This window comes from Notolepis coatsorum, assembly GCF_963971535.1.
Source record: "Notolepis coatsorum genome assembly, chromosome: 2".
Lineage (NCBI taxonomy): Eukaryota > Metazoa > Chordata > Actinopteri > Aulopiformes > Paralepididae > Notolepis > Notolepis coatsorum.
Window position 1 is genome coordinate 20,706,538 of NC_140166.1, and position 27,914 is coordinate 20,734,451.

At 45.0% G+C, this 27,914-nt stretch overlaps 1 protein-coding gene across 1 annotated transcript in view; it reads left to right on the forward strand.

The window, feature by feature from the left end:
* The first annotated feature begins 12,547 nt into the window (after positions 1–12,547).
* The window catches only part of LOC311222799 (gelsolin-like), a 64,913-nt gene continuing 49,546 nt past the window's right edge, over positions 12,548–27,914 (forward strand). The window contains exons 1-3 of the mRNA XM_084307426.1: positions 12,548–12,673; positions 26,057–26,250; positions 26,796–26,950. Coding sequence (XP_084163552.1) covers positions 26,058–26,250; positions 26,796–26,950 — 348 coding nt within the window. The 5' untranslated portion in view covers positions 12,548–12,673; position 26,057. The remainder of the gene's footprint in view (positions 12,674–26,056; positions 26,251–26,795; positions 26,951–27,914) is intronic.

Sequence of the window (27,914 nt, forward strand, 5' to 3'; positions counted from 1 at the left end):
GTTCTGCAAACTCCTACGGGAGATTCTCAATCTGTAAGCTCCTACGGGAGTTTCCCTATCTGTCTGTATGCTGTTTCATCTCCGGCGTGAGACGAGGTGCAAGCCTTCGCCACCTGTCGCCGTTTGCCTGGAGTGGGACACAGTACTGCGCTCTCTAATTCTCTACGGGAGGTATTCCAGTGTTCCACTCCAGACCCCGCGCCAGATGCGCTCTCCGAACCGGCGCGTTCTCCAAGCAGACGCGCACCACTCCAGACCCCGCGCCTGATGCGCTCTCCGAACCGGCGCGTTCTCCAAGCAGACGCGCACCACTCCAGACCCCGCGCCAGATGCGCTCTCCGAACCGGCGCGTTCTCCAAGCAGACGCGCACCACTCCAGACCCCGCGTCAGATGCGCTCTCCGAACCGGCGCGTTCTCCAAGCAGACGCGCACCACTCCAGACCCCGCGCCAGATGCGCTCTCCGAACCGGCGCGTTCTCCAAGCAGACGCGCACCACTCCAGACCCCGCGCCAGATGCGCTCTCCGAACCGGCGCGTTCTCCAAGCAGACGCGCACCACTCCAGACCCCGCGCCAGATGCGCTCTCCGAACCGGCGCGTTCTCCAAGCAGACGCGCACGACTCCAGACTCCGCGCTGATGCGCTCCTACAGCAGACGCGCTCCTTCTGCAGACGCGCTCCACTCCAGACGCGCATCGCTCTCTAATCCTCTACGGGAGGATGCGTCTCTCCGAGCCGGCGCGCTCTCCGAACCGGCGCGTTCTCCAAGCCGACGCGCCCCACTCCAGACGTCTAGCCTGCGCCCTCCTACTCCATCCCTGTAAGCAGCTCTGGCCCTAGTCTCCCCTGTTGGCTTCTTTGTTTAGCTCCCCTGTTAGCTTGTTAGTTCCCCTGTTGACTCCCCTGTTTAGCTTCCCTGTTAGCTCCCCTGTTAGCCTGTTAGTCTCCCCTGTTAGCTCCCCTGTTAGCCCTTGTTAGTTCCCCTGTTGACTCCCCTGTTTAGCTTCCCTGTTAGCTCCCCTGTTAGCCTGTTAGTCTCCCCTGTTAGCTCCCCTGTTAGCCTGTTAGTCTCCCCTGTTAGCTCCCCTGTTAGCCCTTGTTAGTTCCCCTGTTGACTCCCCTGTTAGCTTCCCTGTTAGCTCCCCTGTTAGCCTGTTGACTCCCCTGTTAGCTTCCTTGTTAGCCTCGTTAGCTCCCCTGCAGCTTGCTAGGCCTCTACTACCAGCATGGCCCCAGTCTGCTAGCTTAGCCCCGGCTGCTAGCACAGCCTCTATGTTAATGCAGCCCTTGCAGCTAGCATAGGCCCTGTAGCTAGCCATGCCCAGGCAGCTAACCCGGTCCCTCTGCATGGCCTCCACTTTTGTGTAGTTTTCCCCACTGCTAGGACTGCCCCTTCAGCTAGCAAGGTCAGTTTTCTCCCACTGCTAGGACTGCCCCTTCAGCTAGCAAGGTCAGTTTCCCCACTGCTAGGACTGCCCCTTCAGCTAGCAAGGTCAGCTTTCTCCCACTGCTAGGACTGCCCCTTCAGCTAGCAAGGTCAGTTTTCTCCCACTGCTAGGACTGCCCCTTCAGCTAGCAAGGTCAGTTTTCTCCCGCTGCTAGGACTGCCCCTTCAGCTAGCAAGGTCAGTTTTCTCCCACTGCTAGGACTGCCCCTTCAGCTAGCAAGGTCTGTTTTCTCCCACTGCTAGGACTGCCCCTTCAGCTAGCAAGGTCAGTTTTCCCCACTGCTAGGACTGCCCCTTCAGCTAGCAAGGTCAGTTCCCCACAGCTAGGACTGTCCTTCCAGCTAGCTTGTTCTCTGATGCTGGTCCAGCCCTGTCTGCCAGCCTAGCTCCGGCAGCTAGCGCAGCCTCTTTGTTAATGTAGCAGTACAGCTAGCATAGGCCCTGTAGCTATCAGTGCCCTGGCAGCTACCCTTTCCCTCTGCTAGCCCCTTCCCTGTTCCCCTCTCCAGTGCCCCTGTTCCAGCCCTGTCTGCTAGCCTACTTCCAGCAGCTAGCGCAGCCTCTATGTTAATGTAGCAGTACAGCTAGCATAGGCCCTGTAGCTATCAGTGCCCTGGCAGCTACCCTTTCCCTCTGCTAGCCCCTTCCCTGTTCCCCTCTCCAGTGCCCCTGTTCCAGCCCTGTCTGCTAGCCTAGCTCCGGCAGCTAGCGCAGCCTCTATGTTAATGTAGCATTACAGCTAGCATAGGCCCTGTAGCTATCAGTGCCCTGGCAGCTACCCTTTCCCTCTGCTAGCCCCTTCCCGGTTCCCCTCTCCAGTGCCCCTGTCCCTCGCCCTGTCCAAGGCCTTAACCCTGTTTTCTCTGTCCCTGTCTCCAGCCCGCCCCCGCGGGCCTCTGTTCCTGTTCCCCTCTCCAGTGCCCCTGTCCCTCGCCCTGTCCAAGGCCTTAACCCTGTTTTCTCTGTCCCTGTCTCCAGCCCGCCCCCGCGGGCCTCTGTTCCTGTTCCCCTCTCCAGTGCCCCTGTTCCTGCCCAGTCCCTTGCCCTGGCCCTGTCCTTTAGCCTTAGCCCCTTAGCTTGCTCGCCTCTTAAAGGCACATTGCCCTTTTCCCTTGTTCCTGTATTTTTGTGTTCTCCCTTAAAGGGACAGTGCCGCTTTTTTGTTGTATTTCAATAAATGCCCAGTTCTTGGCTTACTCTCATACCTGTCTTGTGTTGTGCGATTGGGGTCGGTTACAAACCATAACAGTTAGATCCTGATCAAACTGGCCAGTATCACATCTTCGTCTGTTTGGCTCTCCATCCAATTCCTCTGCGTTGTGTCATTTTAATGGTCCTGACGTCTCCTATACTGGCAGATAAGATCCTTATCTCTCCCCATTAGTACAATCCGCAAACCATAATAATTCTCCACCTCCGTAAGAATTCGACACTCCGACAACGTGAAATACCTTACAAGGAAAAGCGTTGTTTATTCCTATAAACAGAAACCTCAGCTCAGATGTTAACAGATTGTATTGTCCTTGAAGAGTCTATTCTAATGATCTTTCGGTGTGTTCAGTCTATCTAATGATCTTTCGGTCCAGTCTATTGTCCCTCTGCTATTTCAGTCCAACAATGGTCAGGCCTGTTCGTTAGCCAAGACCATCCTCGTGGTAGCCGAAGCTAATGATGATGTGGCATTCTTCCTCCCCCCCCCCCCCCTTCGTGATGAGAGGAGAGAGAGTCTCTCCTGGTTTCTTCCCTCTTAGTCTCAGTCAGATTTTAGTCTGCCCTACACCCGGAAACACCGTTCGACTTATAGATCTTCGCCGTAGCAACGACGGCCCGCCTTCTGGTTGTCATGCGACGTGCTGTCATGACAACTGCATAACCTTTCACACCATTAAACTTTCATTAAGATGAACCTCTCTCCCTCCTGCTCTGGGCCTACAGTACACTCGCTCTTATCAATGTTTTGTTACAAGGAATTCAAAACATTCTGCTGGCTGCTAAACATTCTGCTGGCTACTGGACCACTGTTCTATCACCGTCTTCCATGCACATTTCGATCTCACCGTTTTAGCTGTGGTCATCTCCCCCCAATCTATACATCACATACATTGGAAAAGCACCCCAAATCCTTCATTCCCCCCTTTGATTCTTAATCAACCTTCAGAATCAACAGACTACTTGGTTTTTCAATTAATTATACACAAAAATAGACTCATAACAATGAGGGCCCCGCCGTCTGCTGTTTGCCTTATTGTTTTCCATTACCCGCATCACACCCAAACCAGAAAGGATAAACAACGGTCAGGGAGGAGAGAGAGAGAGAGAGACAGAGAAAAACACAGATTGCAACTTTTCAGACGACACACCTAAACCCTTCGGCCCCCTTATTAGGTACACCCCACGTCCAAATCAGAGCGCTCCCTTCCCTCTTACAGTACACCTCCCATCTTGGGCCGGTCCCGTCTCCTAGGGCAAGGGCCCCTTTCAGTGACGGCTCCTTTCCTGAGCTGGTCCCCCTCCCAGGGCGGTCCCCTAGGCAAAAATGTCTCCCCTGGTCTGCTACTGCTCAATGTCTCTGGCTGTCCTCTCCACATCTGCTCCTCCACCGCCGCCGTCTCCTCTCTCTCGTCGTGGATGATCTGTGTACCAGGCTGTGGTGCCTGGCCCCTGCGGCTTCCTCCTCCTCCAGTCTGTCTCCTGGTCGTCTCCACCGCTGTCGGTGTCTTCCCCCGCTGAAAGCAGAAACACAACACCAGCAGTCGTCTGTACATTCGACTTCCCTTGTTTTCTATTAGTCTACCGTGGCTCTGGGCCTGCAGCTCGTTCCATGTAGTTATCTCCAGTTCTCTATATATTTTTCCTCTGCAAGCCCCTGCCATGACCACGCCCCTTTCAGACTGTTGGACGGTGTGAGTGTCCTACAGCCCATGGCGCTACTTGTTCTCTATTAGTCCCCCACCTTCTCAACACCCATATCTAATCCTACAGGGCTGTTCCCTGTTTGTCTTCCGGCGTGACACCAGCAGCTAAACGATACCCACTCCGCGCTTTATCTGTTCGTCCCACGGGTGACCCCCAGCGCGCGCCAGTTCTTTCTGGTGACGTGTCTTCAAGACTCTGCCTATTTATTAGGTGTGAGAAGGCCCCACTGGAGATCGAACTCCCTCTTATTTCATAATTAAACTTATTTAATTAACCGCATCTGTATATCTAAATATTCCCCTATGGGTAATGAAAACTCCCCAGCACTACCCCCCCTCCGCCACTAGGTGGCGACCTACTCCTCCTCTATGGTGTTTTAGTTGACGTGTCACTTCCTGGTTCTTATCTGTTGGTATCCTCGTGGCCCCTTGCGGCCATCTTGTCTAGGTGCAAATGGCTACTCTCTCAAACAAACGGCCGCTGCCCTCCTTTTTCAAGGCCTAACAACAAAACAACTGTCTCTTAGAGTCTCGTCGGCCAAACAGGTCATAATGATGTCTGCAGGTCACATGACAATAGATGATCTACTAAACATGCAAGTACTGAACAGGTCAAAAATAGACTGAATGCCAAATGACGGTAGGTCTGAAAAACGTAGGTAGATTCTCCCAACTCACAGTCCCACGTTCCCGCCTCCTTACGAGGAAAACAACCCTTATATTACAGACCAACAACAATGGAATTAACCCCTTAGAACACTGCCTTCCTTCACCGGCCCGTTTGTTTTTCATTCCCTGTCGATAAAACCCTCGATTTTCACCATGGCTCTCTGCTCATATTATTACAGCTGGCATTCTCTCTGTGTCAAACTAAAAATGTCGGATGCACTATCTGTTCGTTTTTATTTGGCTTAAAAGATCAAAACAACCGTGTGTGCACAGTGAACTCACATCTTTCTCCTAAGCGCTGTTTCTCCTACAGCGCTGGTCCGCCTCATGACCGCTCGACTCGACGCTCTCTCCCAGGGCTGGCCGGCCTTGCTCGATCATTATTCTCCCACACACGATGACTGTTGTCCACTGTCGCCCCATTATTGAAAAAGTCTTTATCCGTTGTTCTTATCTCTTGCAAATCCGGCTGTCATCATCGGCAACCAACTGTTCCCGTTGTTTTTATCTCTTGCAAATCCGGCTGTCATCGGCAACCAACTGTTAGATCCTGATCAAACTGGCCAGTATCACGTCTTCGTCTGTTTGGCTCTCCATCCAATTCCTCTGCGTTGTGTCATTTTAATGGTCCTGACGTCTCCTATACTGGCAGATAAGATCCTTATCTCTCCCCGTTAGTACAATCCGCAAACCATAATAATTCTCCACCTCCGTAAGAATTCGACACTCCGACAACGTGAAATACCTTACAAGGAAAAGCGTTGTTTATTCCTATAAACAAAAACCTCAGCTCAGATGTTAACAGATTGTATTGTCCTTGAAGAGTCTATTCTAATGATCTTTCCGTGTGTTTTTTGTCCCTCTGCTATTTCAGTCCAACAATGGTCAGGCCTGTTCGTTAGCCAAGACCATCCTCGTGGTAGCCGAAGCTAATGATGATGTGGCATTCTTCCCCCCCCCTCCTCTTCGTGATGAGAGGAGAGAGAGTCTCTCCTGGTTTCTTCCCTCTTAGTCTCAGTCAGATTTTAGTCTGCCCTACACCCGGAAACACCGTTCGACTAATAGATCTTCGCCGTAGCAACGACGGCCCGCCTTCTGGTTGTCATGCGACGTGCTGTCATGACAACTGCATAACCTTTCACACCATTAAACTTTCATTAAGATGAACCTCTCTCCCTCCTGCTCTGGGCCTACAGTACACTCGCTCTTATCAATGTTTTGTTACAAGGAATTCAAAACATTCTGCTGGCTGCTAAACATTCTGCTGGCTACTGGACCACTGTTCTATCACCGTCTTCCATGCACATTTTGATCTCACCGTTTTAGCTGTGGTCATCTCCCCCCAATCTATACATCACATACATTGGAAAAGCACCCCAAATCCTTCAACACGCTCATCACAGACAAGCTGGATATAGCCAATTACTTAAACACTTTCTTCACAAACATAGCCACAACACTGGTAAACAAACTACCCTCCCACTCAGGGCAGTATGGGGTAGAACACATAGTAGCATACTACAAGAACCTAGGCGTCCACAAAGACGACTTCAAACTGGTAATGGTAACTACAGATGAGGTACTCAAAAAACTGAGCGCCCTCCAACCGAACAAGGCCACTGGCCATGACAACATCCCCTCCAAATTCCTCAGAGACTCAGCAGCCGCCATCACCCCAGTCATCACACACATAATAAACCTCTCCATAAAACAGGGACACGTCCCCAAGGACTTCAAAATTGCGAGAGTAACACCCCTGCACAAAAAGGGCAGCAAATTAGACCCAGGCAACTACCACCCTGTTTCTATCCTTACATCCATCTCGAAAGTCATGGAACAATTTTTATACGAACAGGTCGAAAAGTACCTTGCGGAAAAAAATCTAATCTACGAATTCCAATCTGGCTTCAGAACATCCCACTCCACTGACACATGCCTTCTCTATTTGAACGACCACATCAAACAAGAGGTCATGCTGGACCTACAAAAGGCCATCGACACTGTCAATCACTCCATTCTGATTGACAAGCTAAAAGCAATTGGTTTTGATAGTTTATCAGTGAGCTGGATGCAATCCTAACTGGAGGGGAGAGAACAGATGGTAGAGGTAAACGGTACTCTATCCCCCCCCCCTCACAGTGAGCTGTGGTGTTCCACAAGGAAGCATACTAGGACCGCTACTGTTCCTAATTTATGCAAATTACATGTCGTCAGCCTGTGACTGCAACTTGTTCCTGTTTGCGGACGACTCAGCCCTGCTGGTCTCTGACAAGAACAAGTTGCAGGTTGAAAAAACCCTCAGCTCGGAACTAGGCAAAATCTGCATATGGCTCGCTGATAACAAACTATCATTACACATGGGCAAAACAGAGTCAATTCTCTTCGGTTCAAATAACAAACTCAGCAAGACCGATGGCTTCTCAGTTACAGTGGGTGACAATATTGTCACAAGGAAAGACGAAATTACCTACCTGGGTTCCATCCTAGAGGCAAATCTTTCCTGTGATAAAATGGCATCCAATGTAATAAAAAAAGTCAACCAACGAACTAGATTCTTGTATCGGATCTCCTCTCTGGTAAACAAGAATACCCTGAAGACTCTGGCAGGAGCACTCATTCAAGGGTACTACGACTATGCTTGCACCTCATGGTACCAAAGCACCTCAAAGGCGCTAAAAACAAGATTACAAACATCACAAAACAAACTGGTCAGACTACTACTTGACCTTACCCCCAGAACCCACCTTATCCCTGCCCACTTTGACAACCTAGGATGGCTTAGAGTAGACGACAGAGTACAGCAACTTGCAATGGGCCTGGTCTACAAGATACACTATACGACTAAGGTACCCATGTACATGTCAAAATACTTCCCAAAGGTCAGTGAATACCACAACCACTACACCAGAGGAAGCTCAACAAATCATGTTGAGTGACTGCTCTACATGCACCTCCGAGGCCTTGGATCAGTTATTCTCCGCCGTCTGTCCGTGGTCCTGTCAACTGATTAACAGACTGTTAACAGATTAACAGTCAACGCGGTTTCATTGCTGGGTTAAGTACTTCTATTCTATTCACATAATACGCTTACTTCATATATCTACTCCATTCACATATATGCCTACCACTTGTATCTATTGCTATGTCCGCCTACTACAATCTCATGAGCTGTCTAACGCCTGTCCCGTCTCCCTGTCTTCCTATGACTTGCTGTCCTGGAGTGTTGTCCGGAGTGTTGGACGTCCCGTGACGAAGGCCGGGAGATTGCGACCCCCTCTGCGTGCCCCCCTGTCTCCGGAGGTCTCGTAGTGGTGACCGGAGTGCCGGATGTCCCGCGATGATGTCGGGGAGTTCGCGACCCTCTCTGCGCCACCCCCTATCTCCCTGTCTCCGGCTGTCCCTGAGCAACGACCGGAGTGTTGAATGTCCCGTGACTAAGACGGGGAGGACGTGACCCTCTCTGCGCCGCCCCTGTGCCTCAAATAGATCCGCTATCAACTCTATCTTTAATCTTTCAAAATGTTCAGTTGCTATCGCTATTAGCTCTATCTTTAATTTTTCAAAATGTACAGTTGCTATTGCATGCACTCATCTGTGTTTCACCACACACATGAGTGCATGCTTACCAACTGTCCGTCTGCAACACTACTATCACCAACATCTAAGAAGGGAGATCCCCCCTTGAACGGCCCTTCTAAGGTTTCTCTCCTCCACACTGCCTGTGGAGCTTTTTTCCCTATTGTTAGGTTTTAGTGAGTTTTTCCTTACCTTCGCGTGGGGTATGTCTGGGAGTGCTTGCATTCTTTCATTTATTTGCATTCATCTAAAAAATGTTTGGACCCTATGGTGTTCTTGTTCTGTTCTTGACTTATTGTTATGTTGTCTTCTTGACCTGTTTAAAGAAGACCTGTACGGCCCATGGGGACATTAACGTGTGTTGTCGGGCCCTATAAATAAATTTGATTTGATTTGATTTGATTTATGTTAAACCCAGATTCGGCTCAAACAAGGGAGTAAACACGTTTCGCAATTATGCCACATCAATGTGGAACGCCCTACCCAAAGCTGTAAAGGAATGTGAATCCCTACCCACATTCAAAACCGCTCTTAAAGAGCACCTACGGGAGGCTGCAATTCGAAACTGGCCACCGTAAATGCCCAAACCCCCCACCACCTCCTAATAGACAGTCTCCTCCACACCGCATGTATATATTCTCTCCCCGCCGTATGTATATTTCTCTCCCACCCACCCACCCCCTCCAAATGTACAGTCTCCACCCCACCGTATGTATATTTCTCTCCCACCCACCCACCCCCTCCTAATGTACAGTCCCCTCCCCATCATATACTCTGTCAGGATCTATGGGTAACAGTACTGTATATTTGAATACCGTTTATGTCACAAATGTATCAGTACTAAATACCTGTATGTCCCTATGCCATAAATGTCATGTATGTTGTGTATGTCATAAATGTCGATATGAATTGAAAATGGGGGACCCTGATGTAAACAAGACAAACGTCTTTCTCTGGTCTGCATCCCCTTAACAATTGTGTGTATTGAGCCGTACTGTATTGTACCCATTCTGCAATCTGTTAAATAAAGTTTTCATTCATTCATTCATTCATTCATTCATCACCAGACGACCGCTCGCGCGCGCGTGTGTGTGTGTGTGTGTGTGTGTGTGTGTGTGTGTGTGTGTGTGTGTGTGTGTGTGTGTGTGTGTGTGTGTGTGTGTGTGTGTGTGTGTGTGAGAGAGAGAGTGATGGCCGACCTTGGGTATAGGTGTAGATATAGTGTACTTGTATTCGGAAGTCTTGGCCATGTACAAATGCACCATGATCGGTCTGAGAATTGCTGCAATGTCTAAAAGAAAAGCCAAACAAATTGCCAAATATTGCTCTGTCTCAGCTATTATTGGCAGCTTAGCCACGTGGAGAAGGAGGTGCTATGTGTTCAGTGCTGCTTGGCCCCGATACATTTGATTCCCTGTTTATGTAATATAATTTGTGGAACCAAATAAAGTATTCAAATGTGTGTGCGTGTGTGTGTGTGTGTGTGTGTGTGTGTGTGTGTGTGTGTGTGTGTGTGTGTGTGTGTGTGTGAGTGATGTGATGTGTCATTGACACGCTGCCGGGAGGAGCTCTTCAGCCATCAATATCCTGAGTATTCTGAGTATCCTACTGAAGTCTCCTGAAGTCCCATTAAGTCCCAATCAAATGTATGAGGGTCTCTGCTTAGGAAAGACAAAATCATTTCACGAACGACCACTTAAGGATTGCATGCAGACTTCAGCCAGTCATATTCAATTTGACTATAAATATAATAATTAATAAGTATTACATGTGACAATTATTATTTGTACAATTATTTCTGGTCCCCTAAAATGGGGGACTATGTATAAAAAGGGGCTATAATTCCTCCATGGTTAATCTGATATGGATGTATTGTAAACACCCTCAAATTAAAGCTGAAAGCTTCAATTTAAAGCTGAAAGCCTCAACTTAAAGCTAATATCGGACATCCCTACCTAAGACCTAACGGACTGCACTAGTACAGTGCAGTCCGTACTTCAACTAGTACTATACGGACTAGTACGGTTCGTACTAGTCCGTATAGTACTAGTTGAAGTACTATATACCTGTATGTCCCTATGCCATAAATGTCATGATGTCATCTATGTTGTGTACTATGTCATAAATGTCACTATATGAATTGAAAATGGGGGACCCTGATGTAAACAAGACAAACGTCTTTCTCTGGTCTGCATCCCCTTAACAATTGTGTGTATTGAGCCGTACTGTATTGTACCCATTCTGCAATCTGTATAAAGTTTTCATTCATTCATTCATCATTCATTCATCATTCATTCATTCATGAAGATAGTAGGCCTGGGACAAATGAGAAGTATCAGTTCATAGTATGGTCCAGTAGGTGGAGGCATTTCTTCAAAATATAAAACTATATCATGTTCAATTACAAATGGCCTATTGTTACATCATGTAACAATAGGCCATTTGTAATTGAATTAAGCATTACATCACACGCAGGAGTGGTTTGTGACCAATAAACCATGCCTAGGGGTGGTTGTTAGGCCCGAGGCGCAGCCGAGGGTCGTTAGACCCCCCTAGGCATGGTTTATTGGTCACAAATCACGACTGCACGTGGTGTAAAGCTTTTATACAACTGCCAGATTCATCCAACCTTATTTCTATACAATAAACACACATTAATCGAAGATTTATTGAAAAAACCATCCGCCAGAAAAAGTAGTTCCCACAACTCCATGTGGAAGCAGCTTGAAGTGCATCCAACCAAACTAACACATCCAACTGTGTATTATTGGAATGATTGAGAGAAGTTGCCTCATGTGGAAGCAGCTTGAAGTGCATCCAACCAACTAACACATCCAACTGTGTATTATTGGAATGATTGATTGAAAATTTTATTACCAGATGCAGAATATAAAGTAGGTAAAACAAATTAAAACGTTTTCTTTGCCCTATAGGAAAAAAACGTTTTCTTCGCCCTATTTTTTTATTTATTTCTTTTAGCCTAAACTTAACCAGTTGGAAACCAGGGGTACAGTAATAAAATTAGCAATCAACCAATCAATCAATTCAATAGACCATGCTCACTTAAAACAGCGCTGCTTCTCTCTCAGTCTGACTCCCCCGCTGTTGCAGACAGGAGTGTGTGTGTGTGTGTGTGCGTGTGTGTGTGTGTGTGTGTGTGTGTGTGTGTCACAGTGTGTGCGTGCGTGTGTGTGTGTATGTGTGTGTGTGTGTGTGTGTGTGTGTGTGTGTGTGTGTATGTGTGTGTGTGTGTTTGTGGGTACGCCAGCGTCGGACAGTGTGTGAGAGAGAACGCTGCAGTCTGTAGAAAGTAGGAAGGAAGAAATTTAAATCAATCAATTAATCTATCAATCAATCCGCGATTTTTCTTTTGTTCTAGATTGAGTCAAGACCCATCAATTACATCATCCAACATTGTTTAAAATACTAACACATTCCCCTTGACAGAATCGCTTCATATTTAGTCGTTATGGTGCTTTCAACATAACCATTTGTTGTCCGCGATCCTGTTTTCTCCCGGAGTGAGCCGGGGAGTGATATGTGATTCGGTTGTGGGCGGGTCCTGAGCCCAGGACCGTGGATTGTTGCCAATAAAGACGTGTGAATGGCCAATCAGAATCGAGAAATTTGCATGCCGTTGTATAACATGATATACAAATGGCCTATTGTACATGAGGACATTGAACAAAGTCAAAACAAAAGTTTAAAAACATTTAGAAAAAAAAAAAAACATGTCCTTAAACTACTGGGCAGGGAGACACAGACAGACGCACACGCACACGCACTCACGCACACAGCTAAAGCAGAGAGGAGAGAGAGGTGGGGTTTGACAGGTAGAGACACTTACCTTAGATGGGAGTTGCCCCTCATTTCCCTCCCTCCCTCCCTGCCTCCCTCCCCCGCCCCTCTCTCTCTCTCTCTCTCTCTCTCTCTCTCTCTCTCTCTCTCTCGCCATATCTCGGCCTATTTCTCGCCCTCCCTTTCTCTTTATCATTTTTCTCCCACGGAAAGAAGAGCTGCACCCGTCAACGTTCGGCAGAAGAGACGCAGGCTAGTTTCACATCAGGTACATTTGTTTTTCGACGTGTTTAGGATCCATGCAGCGTCAATAATAACACTACTACTACTAATACTACTAACAACAATACTACTACCTGTAAACTAATAATAATAATAATGTGAGTAGACCTGTGTCAAAAGTCCGCCGTCAAACCAGTTCACCCAGACTATAAATCAGTTAATGTGTATAAACACCAACAGCTGAATGAATGAATGAATGAAAACTTTATTTAACAGATTGCAGAATGGGTACAATACAGTACGGCTCAATACATACAATTGTTAAGGGGATGCAGACCTGAGAAAGACGTTTGTCTTGTTTCCATCAGGGTCCCCCATTTTCAATTCATATAGACATTTATGACATACACAACATACATGACATTTATGGCTAGAGTGAGTGAGTCAGGAGGAGTGGACAGGGGTGTAAAGTACTTGAGTAATTGTACTTTGTTACAATACTTAAGTACTCCCAAAGATCCTGAAAGGCGAGAGTCTAGTCTTTAAAAAATATACATTTTATTATATGACCTCACCCCCCCCCTCCCTGACGCATGCATCTGTTTGTTTCTCCATATTATCTCCACAAACGACTCTAGCTTCAACACGTTTACTTGGGTTGTATGTAAAGTTACATTCCTTGTTTATTTATATATATTGGTATATAGATACCAATATATGGATTGGTCGATTGATTGATTGATTGATTGATTTTGATTGGTAAAGGACAATGTATACTCTTCTACGACGTACAATCTATTCCAGCACTTTACAATTTAAGTGCAATAAAATGAGCACATTGACACTCTGGCATAAGCACTTAAACGCTTGGTACCTAAAGCACTTTAAACTTATTTCCAGGTTTGTCTCGCCACATCGCACCTGTCGTTTTCGTTATTGTATGTTTCATCTATTGTCTGTTTTTTATGGTTGTGAAGTTTGTGTAGTTTAGTAAAGTTGTAAATGTACTGTTGTCTGTCCTTGTGGTTATGACGTTTGTGTACATTTAGTCATTTGCTTTCGTCTACAGATGGCTACAATCTGGCATATTTACATGCAAATGTTCATTGATATGTATTGTCCCTATTTTAAATACATTAATTAAATGATACAGACGGAAAGGGTAGATCGATTCTCTCATATGAAGAATTCATATGTTCACATTATTAATAGACATCTTGGTCACAAACAACAGGTGAATCAAATAGCAGGTGATTATCGTTAAATGCCATCGTTGTATGGCCACACGTCCTGAGAATACTATGAATTAAAATTAAACGTCAGAAAGGTGTGTTTGTGTGTTAGGGAGCAGTTGTTTGGTTGGGAAGGGAACAGGCCTGAGGCAAGACCAGACATATGATATCTATGTCTGCAATCTGATTGGCTGGCTGATGAAACGCCATTGTGACATACTTAATCTGGAACCAACACAGACAGACAGACAGGTGTGGCAGTGGATCAGGAGGTAGAACGGTCATCTTGTAGGTTGCATGGATGTGTCCTTGAGCAAGACACTTAAGCCCTAATTGCTCCCGATGAGCAGGTTGGCGCCTTGCACGATTGCCTCCGCCATCAATCTGTGTGAGTGAATGGGTGAATGTGATGCATGAATTGTAGTGTTGAAGTGCTTTGGATAAAAGTGCTATAAAGTATATTAATGCAGTCTATTTAGAGAGAGAGAGAGAGACCATTAGACAGTGGTGTTTGTTTGTTTATTTGACTCTGGATGTCAGTGTACCAGAGCGTAACGTTACATCCATCACAAACCAACATTCAATTAATTTACCAGAATGAATAACTGATGAAGTCTCTCTGTGGTCAAAGTGATCTCTGCCCAGAAACCCTGTCCGTGGAAGGTGCTTATTCGGTAGAGCTATAGGGAGGTGTAGTGGTTTATGAGTAAAAAGGCACGATAATTGGTTTAAGTGTAGATTTAATCTATAGCAAAACATCTTGGTTGACAACCCAGGGTAGGTTCTCTGACCCAGGGTAGCCCTGCTTCACACTTGCACAGTTACATACATTCACACCACGGTTACATACATTCACACCGCTATGTCACACACACACACGCACACGCACGCGCACACGCATACACACAGGATATGGGATGCAGATTATAATTTTTTTCACAGATCTTGAGGGAAAAGAGGATCTACGTGGTTTGACAGTTCTAACAGATATATTGTAGCCTGGCATTAGTGCAAGATAAGAAACACAGGAATAGAAAACCTTTGTAGAAAAACTATTTAGAGCTTTTGCATGAACTCAGTAATTTTCTACTGCAAAAGACGTTTAAGAAACACAAGTAAAAATGTTCACTTCAGCCATCCAGTAGTTTCTGCCTTAGTGTGCTATTCCCAGCCTTTTGACCGAGATCGTTATTACTTTTAAACTCTTAAAATCTTTAAAACTCACACTCACCTCAAGATGCAGTGAATTATAATTTTACTACACATGAAAACGCATAACATTTAATAATTTTCTCAGAATAATGTTTATTACGTGACGTCATTGTTGTTTCCGGCCGGTCCACCTTGCTTGAAATCGCAATGTATTTCCCCATTGACTGGGGTTGTCTGAGTATTATAGACGCAATATAATAATAATATTATTAGCATAGGTTGGTAGTAGTACAGGGGCACAGTAGATTACTTAGCAAAGTGCATAATAGTAAAAGAAAGTACAGTTAGTCGTTTATTATTTTTATTTTTTTAAATTTGATTTCAGATACTGTTTCAAGAAGTGTTTTTTAGTCAACAGTGGACAATTGGGTGTGTTTTGGCTGTCCTGACTGGTGATCATTCGACCATTGTGGAGCGAGGACAGAACTGTTCCATTTTCATACCCTTTGTTCCGCTTTGAATGTGCCATCTTTCCTTGTTACAGTATCTTAGTGTCTTTGTTTTAGTTTTTGCCTGGGTCTCCGTGACAACCAGTCTGTTTCGTTGGCTCCACCCCCACACCTCCCACCAGGTCATGTGACCAGCTATTCTTGGTCTGTGGTATAACAAAAATAAATATTGTCTTGCTTCACCTGCATCAGTTTGACAGTTGGACACTAGCAGAACTGGCATGAAGACATGATGCTAGTGCATTTAGTCTCAACAGTAGCATCCCCCTCTCTCCCACTCGACCTACCCAGGCGTCCGTGTGTCAACAGATCACCTGACCTCATGTGGTATACAACGCCAACTTCAGCCAATCAGACAATCCTCTCCTCGTCACGTGCTTAATTGGTTAATAAAAAGAAAAAAAACTCCCTCACTCTCATGGTGGGCAGGGAGACACAGACACACACACACACACACACAGACACATACACACACACACACACACTAGTCTAGTCTAAGAACAATTTTCTGGAGTAAATAATATTATATTACCTCACCACCCCCCTGACGCGTGTATCTGTAACCTACCCAGGCGTTCGTGTGTCAACAGGTCACCTGACCTCATGTGGACAGGATCCGATTTCCGCTCACAACTGTATGTCATCATTGTTAACAGCAGCTGTTTGTAGATCACCTTACAGCTCTACTGGACTATAATATAACATGCCAGGTGTGTCCGCCTCACCTGTCGGCCTGGACCTGCAGTAGCTACAAAGAGGAGACAATGACCTCATTGAACATCAAAGAAATCATCGACCAAACTGTCATACCATAATGTCTGAATAATGATCAATTACTTAAATATCAGGAATGTAGAATAGCAAATCAACTACTGAAATAGCAGGAATGTAGAATAGCAATCAACTACTAAGATATCAGGAATGTAGAATAGCAATCAACGGAAATGGAGCATCTAAGGAGTACTAGTAGTGGTATCATTTGTATTCGTGGTTAAGTAGTACTAGTAGTGATATTATTTGTACCAAAGTAGGTCCCACAGAAAGGAGAAAGCTGGTAGTGGAGCAGGTACGATGACAAGAGGAAGTAGTGCGGTATAACTGCTCCAGTGGAGTTGCTCAGTGGCCAATGGTGTCAGACTGTGGTTGTACTGGGCAGCTCCCAGGTGTGAATGGAACTGTGTGAATGTGAAGCAGGGCGTAGCTGAAAAAGAGCATCGGTGCTCAGCGAACCTACCCTGGGTAAATAAAGGTCAATAAAGGCTGTGGTCCAGGCTAAGCAGGGACAATGGATGAACTGGGAAAGTGTAGAGAAGGGGAAGCTTAGCTGGAAGGACCTGTGCAGTATGGAGGAAAGTTGCATAAAATGTCTGATGGCGGTAGGGCTGGGCTATTCTTGCTAAAATGTGAATCACGATTTTTCTCTAAGAATTGAGATCACGATTCTCTCACACGATTCTTATTTTTTCGATAAAATCATTTATTGCACTCTTTCTTAAACAGACAACATAACATGTGAAAGTGCTTGACTTAAACTTAAAAGTATCTTGTAACATACAAAATAACTCGAGTCACAATCGTCATCATTTAAAAAAGTAAAGTAAAAAGTAAAAAAAAAAAGAGAGAAATTTATAAATCTTTTTTTAAATAAAAAAAAATAAATCATCGTAATTGAAATGAGATTGCATAGGTCTATGAATCGAGATCGCGATTTTTTTCCGATTAATTGCCCAGCCCTAGATGGAGGCTACTTATGAATGCTGCCATCGCCACGTAGAACGGTAGGTAGATGGGGACCCGTCATGTTCACTGTGTTCAGAGACGGTGTAGGTACCGGGTGTGGTCGGCTTCCAAGATCAGTTCGGGGTCCGTTTTTGCGCTTGAGTCGCACAGCAAACGTCTGGCGTTTTTGACGCTGTACCGAAGATCATTGGCTGTATGTGGCTTTACGGCGATTGCATCAAATCTATCATCAGGTGACTGAACTAGCTGACATGAAATGGTGGAAGGAATGGAATTAACGTTATATGAGAAATGAGCAAAACAAATGAACAGAGAAAACAAAGAAACACAGGGAATAAGCAACAGTATGAATACACAAGACATAAAACCACGGGTAACAAGTAACACAAATAAACACTGTCTTTATCACTTGAGTTTGTGTTTAACTAGTACAAGGGTTCACAGACGGACACAAAAATTTAAATAAAATGTTTAGACAATGGCCCCACCATGATGCATATTCTGTCAGGCTGTAAGACTAGTCTTTCTTAAAGGTCCCCTGTCTTATAAATGGCCTTTTCCAGTGTTTAGCATTGTTTTCTAGCAATGGGGGTTTGTATCAATGGGGTCTGTGTCTCTAATTCTCATTTTGGCGGATTGCTCCAATTCAGTTGAGACAAGATCCTCCCCCAGTGAACTAAGCCATTCTGATTTGACTCGCTCCCTGACGTCAGTAGGTGCTGCTGATCTGCATAATTAACGCCCCCTCTATGGTTGTAGCGCACTCAACAACAGAGCGAGATACTGACATTTCCTCAAACGGGTTGACGTGCGCGCAGGGAACAAACTTAACTTTTTGACTTACCAGCCATTTGGCTGGTAGATTTTTAAAAGTACCAGCCGGGCAGATTTTTTACTAGCCAAAAATTATAAATAGCTTTTTAGTATATCGCCATGTGGTGTTATTACATATAATACTCTCATATGCTATTTTCAATTAATATCATAAACAACATAAGGAATATTAGCATAATTCTTAGTGGACTGAAGGAATGAGTCAGCGTTAATAGTTTTAAATGCAAATAATTTATTGAAACATAGAAGTGGGGTCGGGACACACACACACACACTGTGTTTCAACTCACCACCCCCGCATCATATTGTAGTCTGTCTTCAAACTTCCACTCCTCTCGAAACTTTTTTATATTTGAATATCAACATTATCTGTCCATCCTCAGTAATCCTCAGTTTACTATAATATACTCCTGTCCTGAGTCCTGACAAGTGACTCCGTCGTCTTTCCAAACGCACGCACACACACACACACAGGGAAGGGGAGAGTGCCCCCCCCCCCCATTTCCCTTTCCTCAGTGCTGTTCACTGTGGCTCTGCCTCGTCTGATCATCAGGATTAGCTTGTTAGCTTACGTTAACGTTGTAGTGATTGGTACATAAACGTTCATTTCGGGCGGTGTGGGCATAAAGGAATGGCGACGGTGCAAAGCATGTAGCTGCATTGGACTCGTTGTGAGAAGAAAAAAAACATCACAGACTTATTTCGCGTCTGTAGGCGCACTGCTGTGTTAACGCTGCTGTGTTGACGCTGCTGCTCTGTTTTCAAGAAAGTGAAACACGGAGTGGGCGGATATCATATGACTCGTGGAGTTGCTAGAGGGTTTTTCAAAATAAGAGTATTATATGAACCTGAACGTTGCTAGCTGCCGGAGCCCAGATATTATGACTGGAGCTGCGCTTGGAGCGGCAATGAGACCCGCACAGGATTTTCAAAATAAGAGTATCGATATGAACTACACGCCAGCTGGCGGGCAGACTATTATTTTTAGCCGCCAGACGGTAAATCTACACGCATTTGGCGAATGGCGTGCAGTTATTTTGTTCCCTGTGGGGGCCGACGGAGAGAATCAACAATTCGCTCAACAACGGAGCAGTGGGAATAATGCGGAAGTGGTCTCCCTGTCCCTGACTCTCCCTCTCTCTCTCTCTCTCCACGGTTCACCTGCATTTTACATACAATCGCAGTCGAGCCGCTCCCACAGCGCACACGCGCGCACGCAGCGATGTATCCTCTCTCTCTCTCTCCACGGTCCACCTGCATTTTACATACAATCGCAGTCAAGCCGCTCACACAGCGCACATGCACGGAGCGATGTATCCTCTCTCTCTCCCTCTCTCTCTCCACGGTCCACCTGCATTTTACACACAATCGCAGTCAAGCCGCTCACACAGTGCACGCGTGCCCTCACCAACGTCCGGTGACGACGTTGTAGAGAACCGGAAGAGAACAGGATCCAGTCATATTTTTTCAGCACTGGATAACATGAACGACCAGGTAGCTCAGGTGTTTATGATTGTACAATCGCTATTCAGGATGTTGTTGATGTCACAGCGCGCTGCTATAACAGCACGCGCTATAGCAAGAGATGCAAGAGATGATATAGAAAGACGTGATAGAACACATGATATAGAAAGACGTGCTAGAACAAGCCGCGCTAGAACAAGCCGCGCTATAACAAGCCGCGCTATCAGAAGCCAGTTGGGAATGTTGCACACACACAAATCCCCGTCTCCGGGTTCAGCAATATCGGACCTACGTGGAGCGCCGGTTCTGGATGAGGCCGGGGAGAACGGGACTATGGTGGACGAATTTAGTCGACGGAATCGGCTCGAGCAGAGAACCGGCTCGTGATGATGATGAGGATGATGATGTGCACTACGAGGGGTGTGACGGAAACTGTTTCCCACTCGCTGTAGCCTCTTCTGCAGACGGGATCAAATCGCAAAACCTTTTGCACAGATCTGCATACTTTGAAATCACGGACTCCCAGTCGACATTCGAGGCTAAATGGCTGGTTTTATACTCCAGCGTCACTTCAAGCAGCAGTATGACCTCGTCGTTGGTCCAAGTAAACGGGTTCGAAACTTTCGGCGCCATAGCAGCTGTGTTGTTGTTGTGTTGCTGTGGATGCGTGAGGCGGGAATGCGCTCTCTCAACATATGTGCAGGTAAAACTACTAACCTCCCGCGCATGCTCGGAGCCGAATTCGACACGTGATCCGACCACGCCTCGTTCTGACAAAACGAAAGTACCGGTACTCGGGTTGCAAACGTATGTCTCACTTGGCTACCGTTGCGTTGCGATCTGGAGAAACCGAAAACGAAACTAAGGTGTAACCGGTGCCTCAAAGCGCTTATGGGCGGATCCCAGCCCAAAACAGCTTGAAATCTTGAAGTGGAAAAATGCTGCTTTAGAGTACTTGATTAGAAATACAAAACAATGATTTTCTTTTGAAAAAAACCTTACAGATGTGTTCCATAGACTCACAGGAATTGTGTAACATTGCCCAAATAGTGAAAGGAATAGCAAAACATGGGACCTTTTAAGGTCGGTATACATGGCGCAGTGTTTCCCACAGGATTTTCAGAGACTGATTTTCAGAGACTATGGGGGGTGAACCTCCGACCCTCTAGGGCAGGGGTGGCCAGTCAGAGACTAAGAGCCACAAAAATTACTGTGGTACCACAAAGAGCCACACCATATACCAGCGTTTCTCAACCTTTTTTTTCAGTCACGGCACCCTTTGTGTTTAAAGGGCTCACCCTCTGGCCTCTGAAGTTGCTAATGTCTTTTTTATTTGGGCCTCACAGGGTTAAAAGTACCCCGTGAGACCCACGGTTGCAAAATTACAAAATCACTTTTAGCCATTTAAAAAAAGAATGTAAAGGGGAACTATTTTACTATTTCTTTCACTATTTGGGCACTTTTACACAATTCCTGTGAGTCTATGGAACACCTAGGTTTAAAAAAAGAAAAAAGGCCGTTTGAGGCTGGGCTCCAACCACTGTGTGGCCTGGTGCCAACTGCCACATCAACTGCCACATTATTATGCAGCTGAGAAATCTCTGACATCACAGATATGCACATTTTCAGATGACTCGGTTCAGTGAGGGTGAATATTGTGAGAGGAGAATTGGAAGAATGCGCCAATATGAGAATTAGAGACATAGATCCTATATAGCTAAGAAACAATGGTGGTAAACACTGAAAAAGGCTGTTTATAAGATAGTTCCCCTTTAAGCACATGTATAGTCAATTGGTCCTGTTGTTCAGCTTCACAATGCTATTTGATAGTTGTAACTGAGGGGTACAATTCCCTGACTGTATGGTTAGATATGATACTTACTACCACTACCTCTTGTACTTTAGACTCTGGCCACCCAGTACTAGGTATGAATATGTTGAACACTCCCACCTGATAAACGGATCCAACACAAATGTACCAAATCGAAAGTTTGAGTTTTAATACATAGCAAAAGGTATGTACAACGATCACTTAATTACATTTATGATTTGAAATAGTATGCACTTTTATGGCAAATGAGTATTCGTAGGTAGATCAATATCGAATGTCCAATCTCTGATTGCGCAGGAAGCAAATATACAACCTGGAATATTTAGGGAACAATAGCGATGATACTTGAATGATTATATAGCTGGATACACTAGGGGAAGGTTCCGACTGCTTGTAGGACAGCTGGAGGGGGGGGGGGGGGGGGGTTAGAGAGTCACTGGCTGGATCCCGTCTGGCCGAGGGTATCTTGGGAGAGTCCACAGTCGTGCGACACGGTGCCCAACGATCCTCGATCCACAGATGAATGCAGTTGGACCCTCTGTGGCCGGCGTCCTCCGGTCCACGACGGAGAGACGTGAGGCGACCTCACTGTGCAGAGCGCCGTCTCACCTGTCGTCCTCTCCGGGGGGGGTATTTCCAACACACCGCAGTGTTGGCCTTTATCCATAGAATAATCAAAGTACTCAAAGCATAATCCAAGCCGGGGAAGGCTAGCCGTCGTCGGTAGAATAATCCAATATACAGGTCCACTCGCTCTTTGGCCTGGAGCTCCTCGGGTGCAGCTTCACGTGGGGTCAACCACCCTGGATAAGCGTCCAGCTGATGCCCGAAACGATGGGGGTGCTGATTACTATAGAACTCTTACCGCACGAGGCACTATATATGAATAGACTATTATTAGCTTAATAGAATACGTCCAACTCGACGATATAGTGCCAAATATGACTATTCAAATATTAATATACACGATGTCTCAATGCCGATACTGGGCCGAATTGGCCTTACTGCCCACACGTGGTTCGCGGGGAGGCTTTTGCGTCTGTCACTCTGTTGGAGGGTAAGGAACTGGACTAAAAGAAAGTTCTACTTTAATAGCGCAGTATATATACGCACTATGAATAAATAGTACCATTAGTGGTGCGGTAGACATATTCCTACGCGGAACTAGGACTTGTCCATACATGTTGAGCGGTACGATTGAACTTGGTCTGAGGGGTATGGCGACCTGGCACCAAGGTCTCGTCCAATGGTAGAATGGAGACTATTATGGGATGTTCAGTAGACTAGAAGGGATATTCAATGCATATTGTACAAGGAATATACAGGGGATATCAGGGGATATCAGGGGATATACAAATACAATTAAATATATATATATAAATAAATATATATATTCGGTTTAATCTGATCCTTCAGAACAATAGTAAATGTGTTTATATGTCCCACCCTCTGGCCTCTGAAGTTGCTAATGTCTTTTTAATTTGGGCCTCACAGGGTTAACCTCTTAAGCCCGAGATATACAGTAAAAGTGTATATTTTCAGCATTACGTTTGTTTACCAATTATTTGAACTGTTATTAGTCAAATATAAGATTATAGAAATCTCAGGGCATTGAGTCGGAAACCGGCACATATTGACAGGAGGAAGTGGCACATCAAAAAGTGAGTGTAGTCTTTTGAAGGAAGAGACTCAGGGCTTTCAAATTTCGAAAAACTACCCTACCCAGCTCACACCAGCCCCTGTCAATCATCTGACTTCTGGATTTACTTTTTTATTTCTCTTATTTTTTGGGATTATCTCCCACAAACCTGAACGTTATTGCCATAAAACAGAACGCAGTTAGTTTCTCTACCTTTCTGTGAACGTCTTGCAAAAAACGGTGTTGCAATATGATGAAAAATGGTGGAGAAATTTACATTATAAAAAAGATGGCAGAATTCAGTACTGTATCTACAAAACCTTCTGTTTAATCATCTTCCATTTATTCATTTGCTTAGATTTTTCAGGTTTGGTAAATTTTTGCATGGTGTTATTCACAGTCAAAGATAATTTTTTTTTAAATAGAATTGATATTCTCCTTTTGGTTCATTACAATTTACTCAAGCCTAGTAACAGACACACTATTTCTGACACTGATTTATATATGTCCTAGATTCAGATACCAAGAACATGCAAATGGACCATTAAAAAAAAGAAGAGAAAAAAAATGTTTATTCTACGTCCTTATGGAATAAGTACATTTTTTATTTAATTTTTTTTTATGGATGGAAGAGCTGCACATTGGCGGGCAAAGAGCCGCATGCGGCTCGCGAGCCGCGGGTTGGCCACCCCTGCTCTAGGGGGTTCCGAGGGCATTTTTTAATTTTTTTGTACATTTTAAAGTTAAATGCATCAATCTGGTGCACTTTGAGAGCAAAATAAAGAGGCTAGATCTATGATTAACTTTGTGCTCAAAACACAATCGACTAGACTAGTGCTTCCCAATCCTCTCCTTGAAGCACCCCAGCCGTTCAATGCATTTGTTAAATTCCACCACCAGCACACCTGATTCAACTTAACTAGCCCTTTTATTAGTTGAATCAGGTGTGCTGGTGGAATTTAACAAATACATGGAATGGCTGGGGTGTCTCGAGAGGTTTGGGAACCACTGGACTAGAGCATACATTTGAGCCATCAAAGAAATGAAGCAAAAGTGGTTACCTGTGTTGAACTGGTTTATTTTTTTTAGAAAATAAGAAAATATAGTGGATTACTATTACGACTACTACCACTGCCAATACTACTGATACGTCCCTATTGGCAAACTTTATATTTAATTTTTTTTTATAAAATATATATATATATATATATATATTTTTTTTTATTACATTTTCTTTTTGGTTCATTATACAACTGTGGCGGGCCGCCACAGTCTAGGTCAGGGATCGGCAATAGGCGGCCTGCGGGCCGAAATGGGCCCACCAGCAATAATTTCTGGCCCGTCAGGTTATTTTGAGAATATGATGTTTATTTTACGCGCAGGAAATATTCACTCGTCTTGATGCCAGAGTGTCTTTTGAAGCTGTATCTATCTATTCATCATATCTATGGCTGTCACTATAGCCAATTGAAATGCTAGAAATGGTCACATGGACTGGGAGAACCAATGGAATTTCACTTTCACTTCCACGTTTGGGATGCCGGCGAGCGAACGTTTGCAAAAACAAAACAAACGTCTTTGAATAACTTTTTTGCAACGGGGAAATATGATGAGCCAGAAGAGGAGCCTACGACCTATAAAGCTTATTTTAATAAACAGGAGTCATTCTTAAAATACGGGTTTATCGCAACGGGTAACTCTCGCAATAAGCAACCGGTGACTCTCGCTTGTTGACATGGCAACACGAGCAAGCAACTGTGTTCAAGTTGGGTGGGCATTCAACGCGAGCGGACATTTAACATGTTATTAGCATGGATTTTTGAGGACCGAAGCAGAAACAATAAGTCCAGGGCAGGGCTGCCTGCATTATGCCGGTGAGTGTTGTGTTTTAATAATAATAATACATTCGATGTATAATACACCAGCCGTGGTGCTTAAAATCAAATGCACCCTACTGATCTCGATTTATAATGCGAGCACCTGCATTAAAATCAAATGACTGATCTGTTCATGTGTAATGCACTGTGTGAGAGGCACTTTATAATAGAAAAAAGACGGTGCAAACATGTATGTCGTTTTTTTTTACAGTTAAAAAATGTTCACTTATCATTGGCCGCCACACAATGGCTTGGGGAAAATTTGGCTCGTGGGCAAACCTAATTGCCGACCCCTGGTCTAGGTCATTGATGGGGAACCCTGCATGGCGACATTACCAGGTTTTCAAAAGCTAAGCGTCATGAATTGAAACCAGAAGAGACTGTCAGAGTGAAGTTGGGGATTCTACTGAAGGCTAGTCTGCCTCCTCCTAAGCATCCCTGTCACAAATGCCTCTGTAGAGAGACTACGCTTCCCCATGACCCCTGCGTGAATGGACCAGAGAGACTGCAGCGTGGATCTCGTGAAGAGCAAGATTCAAGTCTGATGATTCCTCTCTGACATGCCAAGAGTTTTATAAACATCTTCTTCGTCAGAAGGCTCTAAGCAGAGTGGTCCAGCAAGAAATATGATTTTCTCAAAAGCCCTATTGCCCACTGCACTCTCCATGGTGCTGAAAACGTTGTCTTGTATTCACCAAATTAGTGTTTTGGGAGTGGTTAGCCATTTTGCCTATTTGACCTACTTAGCCTACTGTGTTTTTAAGAAATTAGTTAATTCATTCATGCTTATATTTAAATCAAACCCTTTAAACATTAAGTAAACCATATTCTTATTTTACTGTCCTGCTAAATCGGCATGTTTTGCATTTGGTCACAACAACCCTACAAGATGAAAAGGGAGCCTAAAACCATTTCATTATATTTTTTGGAAAGTATCCTTTTGAAAGTAAAACGTAGCCTGTTGAGAAACATGTTATTTTAATCTCTTTGCAAGTGCAACAACAAATGAAACGGAAAACGACTTTCGTTGTATGATATATGCACATTTTATATGGATATGACTATATATCTTTTTATGGCATATATCTAAAAGAGAAAATTTAAATATGGAACCCTGTATATTTCCATGTTTAAGTGTCCTCTCCTTCCAGGATGGTGTACCACCCAGAGTTTGAACGTGCGGGCCAGGGGGAGGGGCTACAGGTGTGGAGGGTGGAGAAGCTGGACCTGGTCGCCATACCCAATTCTCTGTACGGAGGGTTTTACTCTGGAGATGCCTACCTGGTCCTAAACACCATCAAAGCGAGGTCTGGACGCCGGCAGTATGACCTCCACTACTGGCAAGGTAGAGAGAATCGGAATCAGAAAGGTCTTTATTTGCCAAGTAGTTTTCACATACAAGGAATTTGCTTTGGACGTTATCGGACGTTAAGTTAAAGGAACACGCCCCCACATGGGAAATGTGCTTACCATCTTCTCCAGAGTCAGATGGGAAAATAGATACCAATTTTCACTCTGTGCGTTCAGTAGAAATCTATCCGGCTGCAAGCTAGCCTAGCTTAGCACAAATTAATGGAAGCGGATACGGACCACTATAAGATAAGATATTTCTTTATTGATCCCCTTGGGGAAATAAATGGAATTTCTCTTTTCATCAATGGTCTGTATCCGCTAAGCTAGGCTAGCTTGCAGAAGGAAAGCTTTCTAGTGAACACACAGACAAAATTGGTATCTTATCTTCTTGAGAAGACGGTAAGAGTATTTCCCAATGTTGGCATGTTCCTTTTAAAGGGTTACTTAAGATAAGTCTGTTTATCGGAGCTCCGTGCTGCCTCTCTCTCTCTGTCTCTTGGTCCGTCTTGTTTACTGTCCTCTTGTACGTCCCTGCAGGGGAAGAGTGCTCTCAGGATGAGAGTGGAGCGGCAGCCATCTTTGCTGTCCAAATGGACGATCATCTCAACGGGACGCCGATACAGTACAGAGAGGTCCAAGGCTATGAGTCCAAAACCTTCGCTGGATACTTCAAGGCTGGACTCAAGTACATGGTAATACTACTAACCTGTTAATACTACCAGGGTTCCCACGGTACCTGGAAAACATGGAAAACATGGAATAAATTTTTTCATTTTCCAAGTATGGAAAAGTCATGGAAACTGAGCAAAAGTGAACACTTACATGGAATTAGAAACAGTTGTCCTGGAAAATTGTATTGGATGATGTGTAAAATAGTAATAAAATGAAACTATTGAGGGGCGGCTACGTGGCGTAGTGGGCAAGGCGCTCGCCACGAATGATGGAGACGCTGGGCTCGCCTGTTCGAGCCCAGCGCTCCACATTGCTTTTAGTTTAGCTGGTCGTTCATACTAATACACATTGGCCGTATTAGGCGGTGGGAAACTGATGGGTGTGGATCGGGCGTTGTGGACAGCGACTCCTACAGGTCGGTTGGTGCGCCTGCGCAGTAGAATCAGGAAGTGTCGGGGGCAGCGTGAGCCTCCCACGCGTTACTCCTCGCCACTGAGAGATCGAGCTGCGCAGGTGAAAAGATGCGACTGCTGTTACCTCAAGTACCGGAGGGGACTTGTGCTATGTATGACTTAGTCCACATTGCAGCCGGCTTGTGGGAGGCAAGAAACGGCGTTCGTGACAGGGGAGGGTTGAATTGGATGATACGAAATTGGGATGGGAGAAAATGGGAGAAAAAGTGGATCAAAAAAAATATTAACTATTGAGCATAAAATTAAGATGAGTTTATAAAAACCCTTTACATGTGAACAGCGTTTACTGTAGATATAAATGGATGATCCCATATTGTAGAGCATGCTCTTGGCATCCTATATTGGATGTTGGAATTTGATGCAGGCAACTTGGTGATATGGACTTTAAAAGTATAGTTTCGGATTGGTGGACTTCAGGAATAATAACGTTACTCGCGATCTCAATAGAAGGGTCAAATACATGCATTTCCCAGCCAACACGGGATCCTTGACATCTACAGTGAAACTTCTT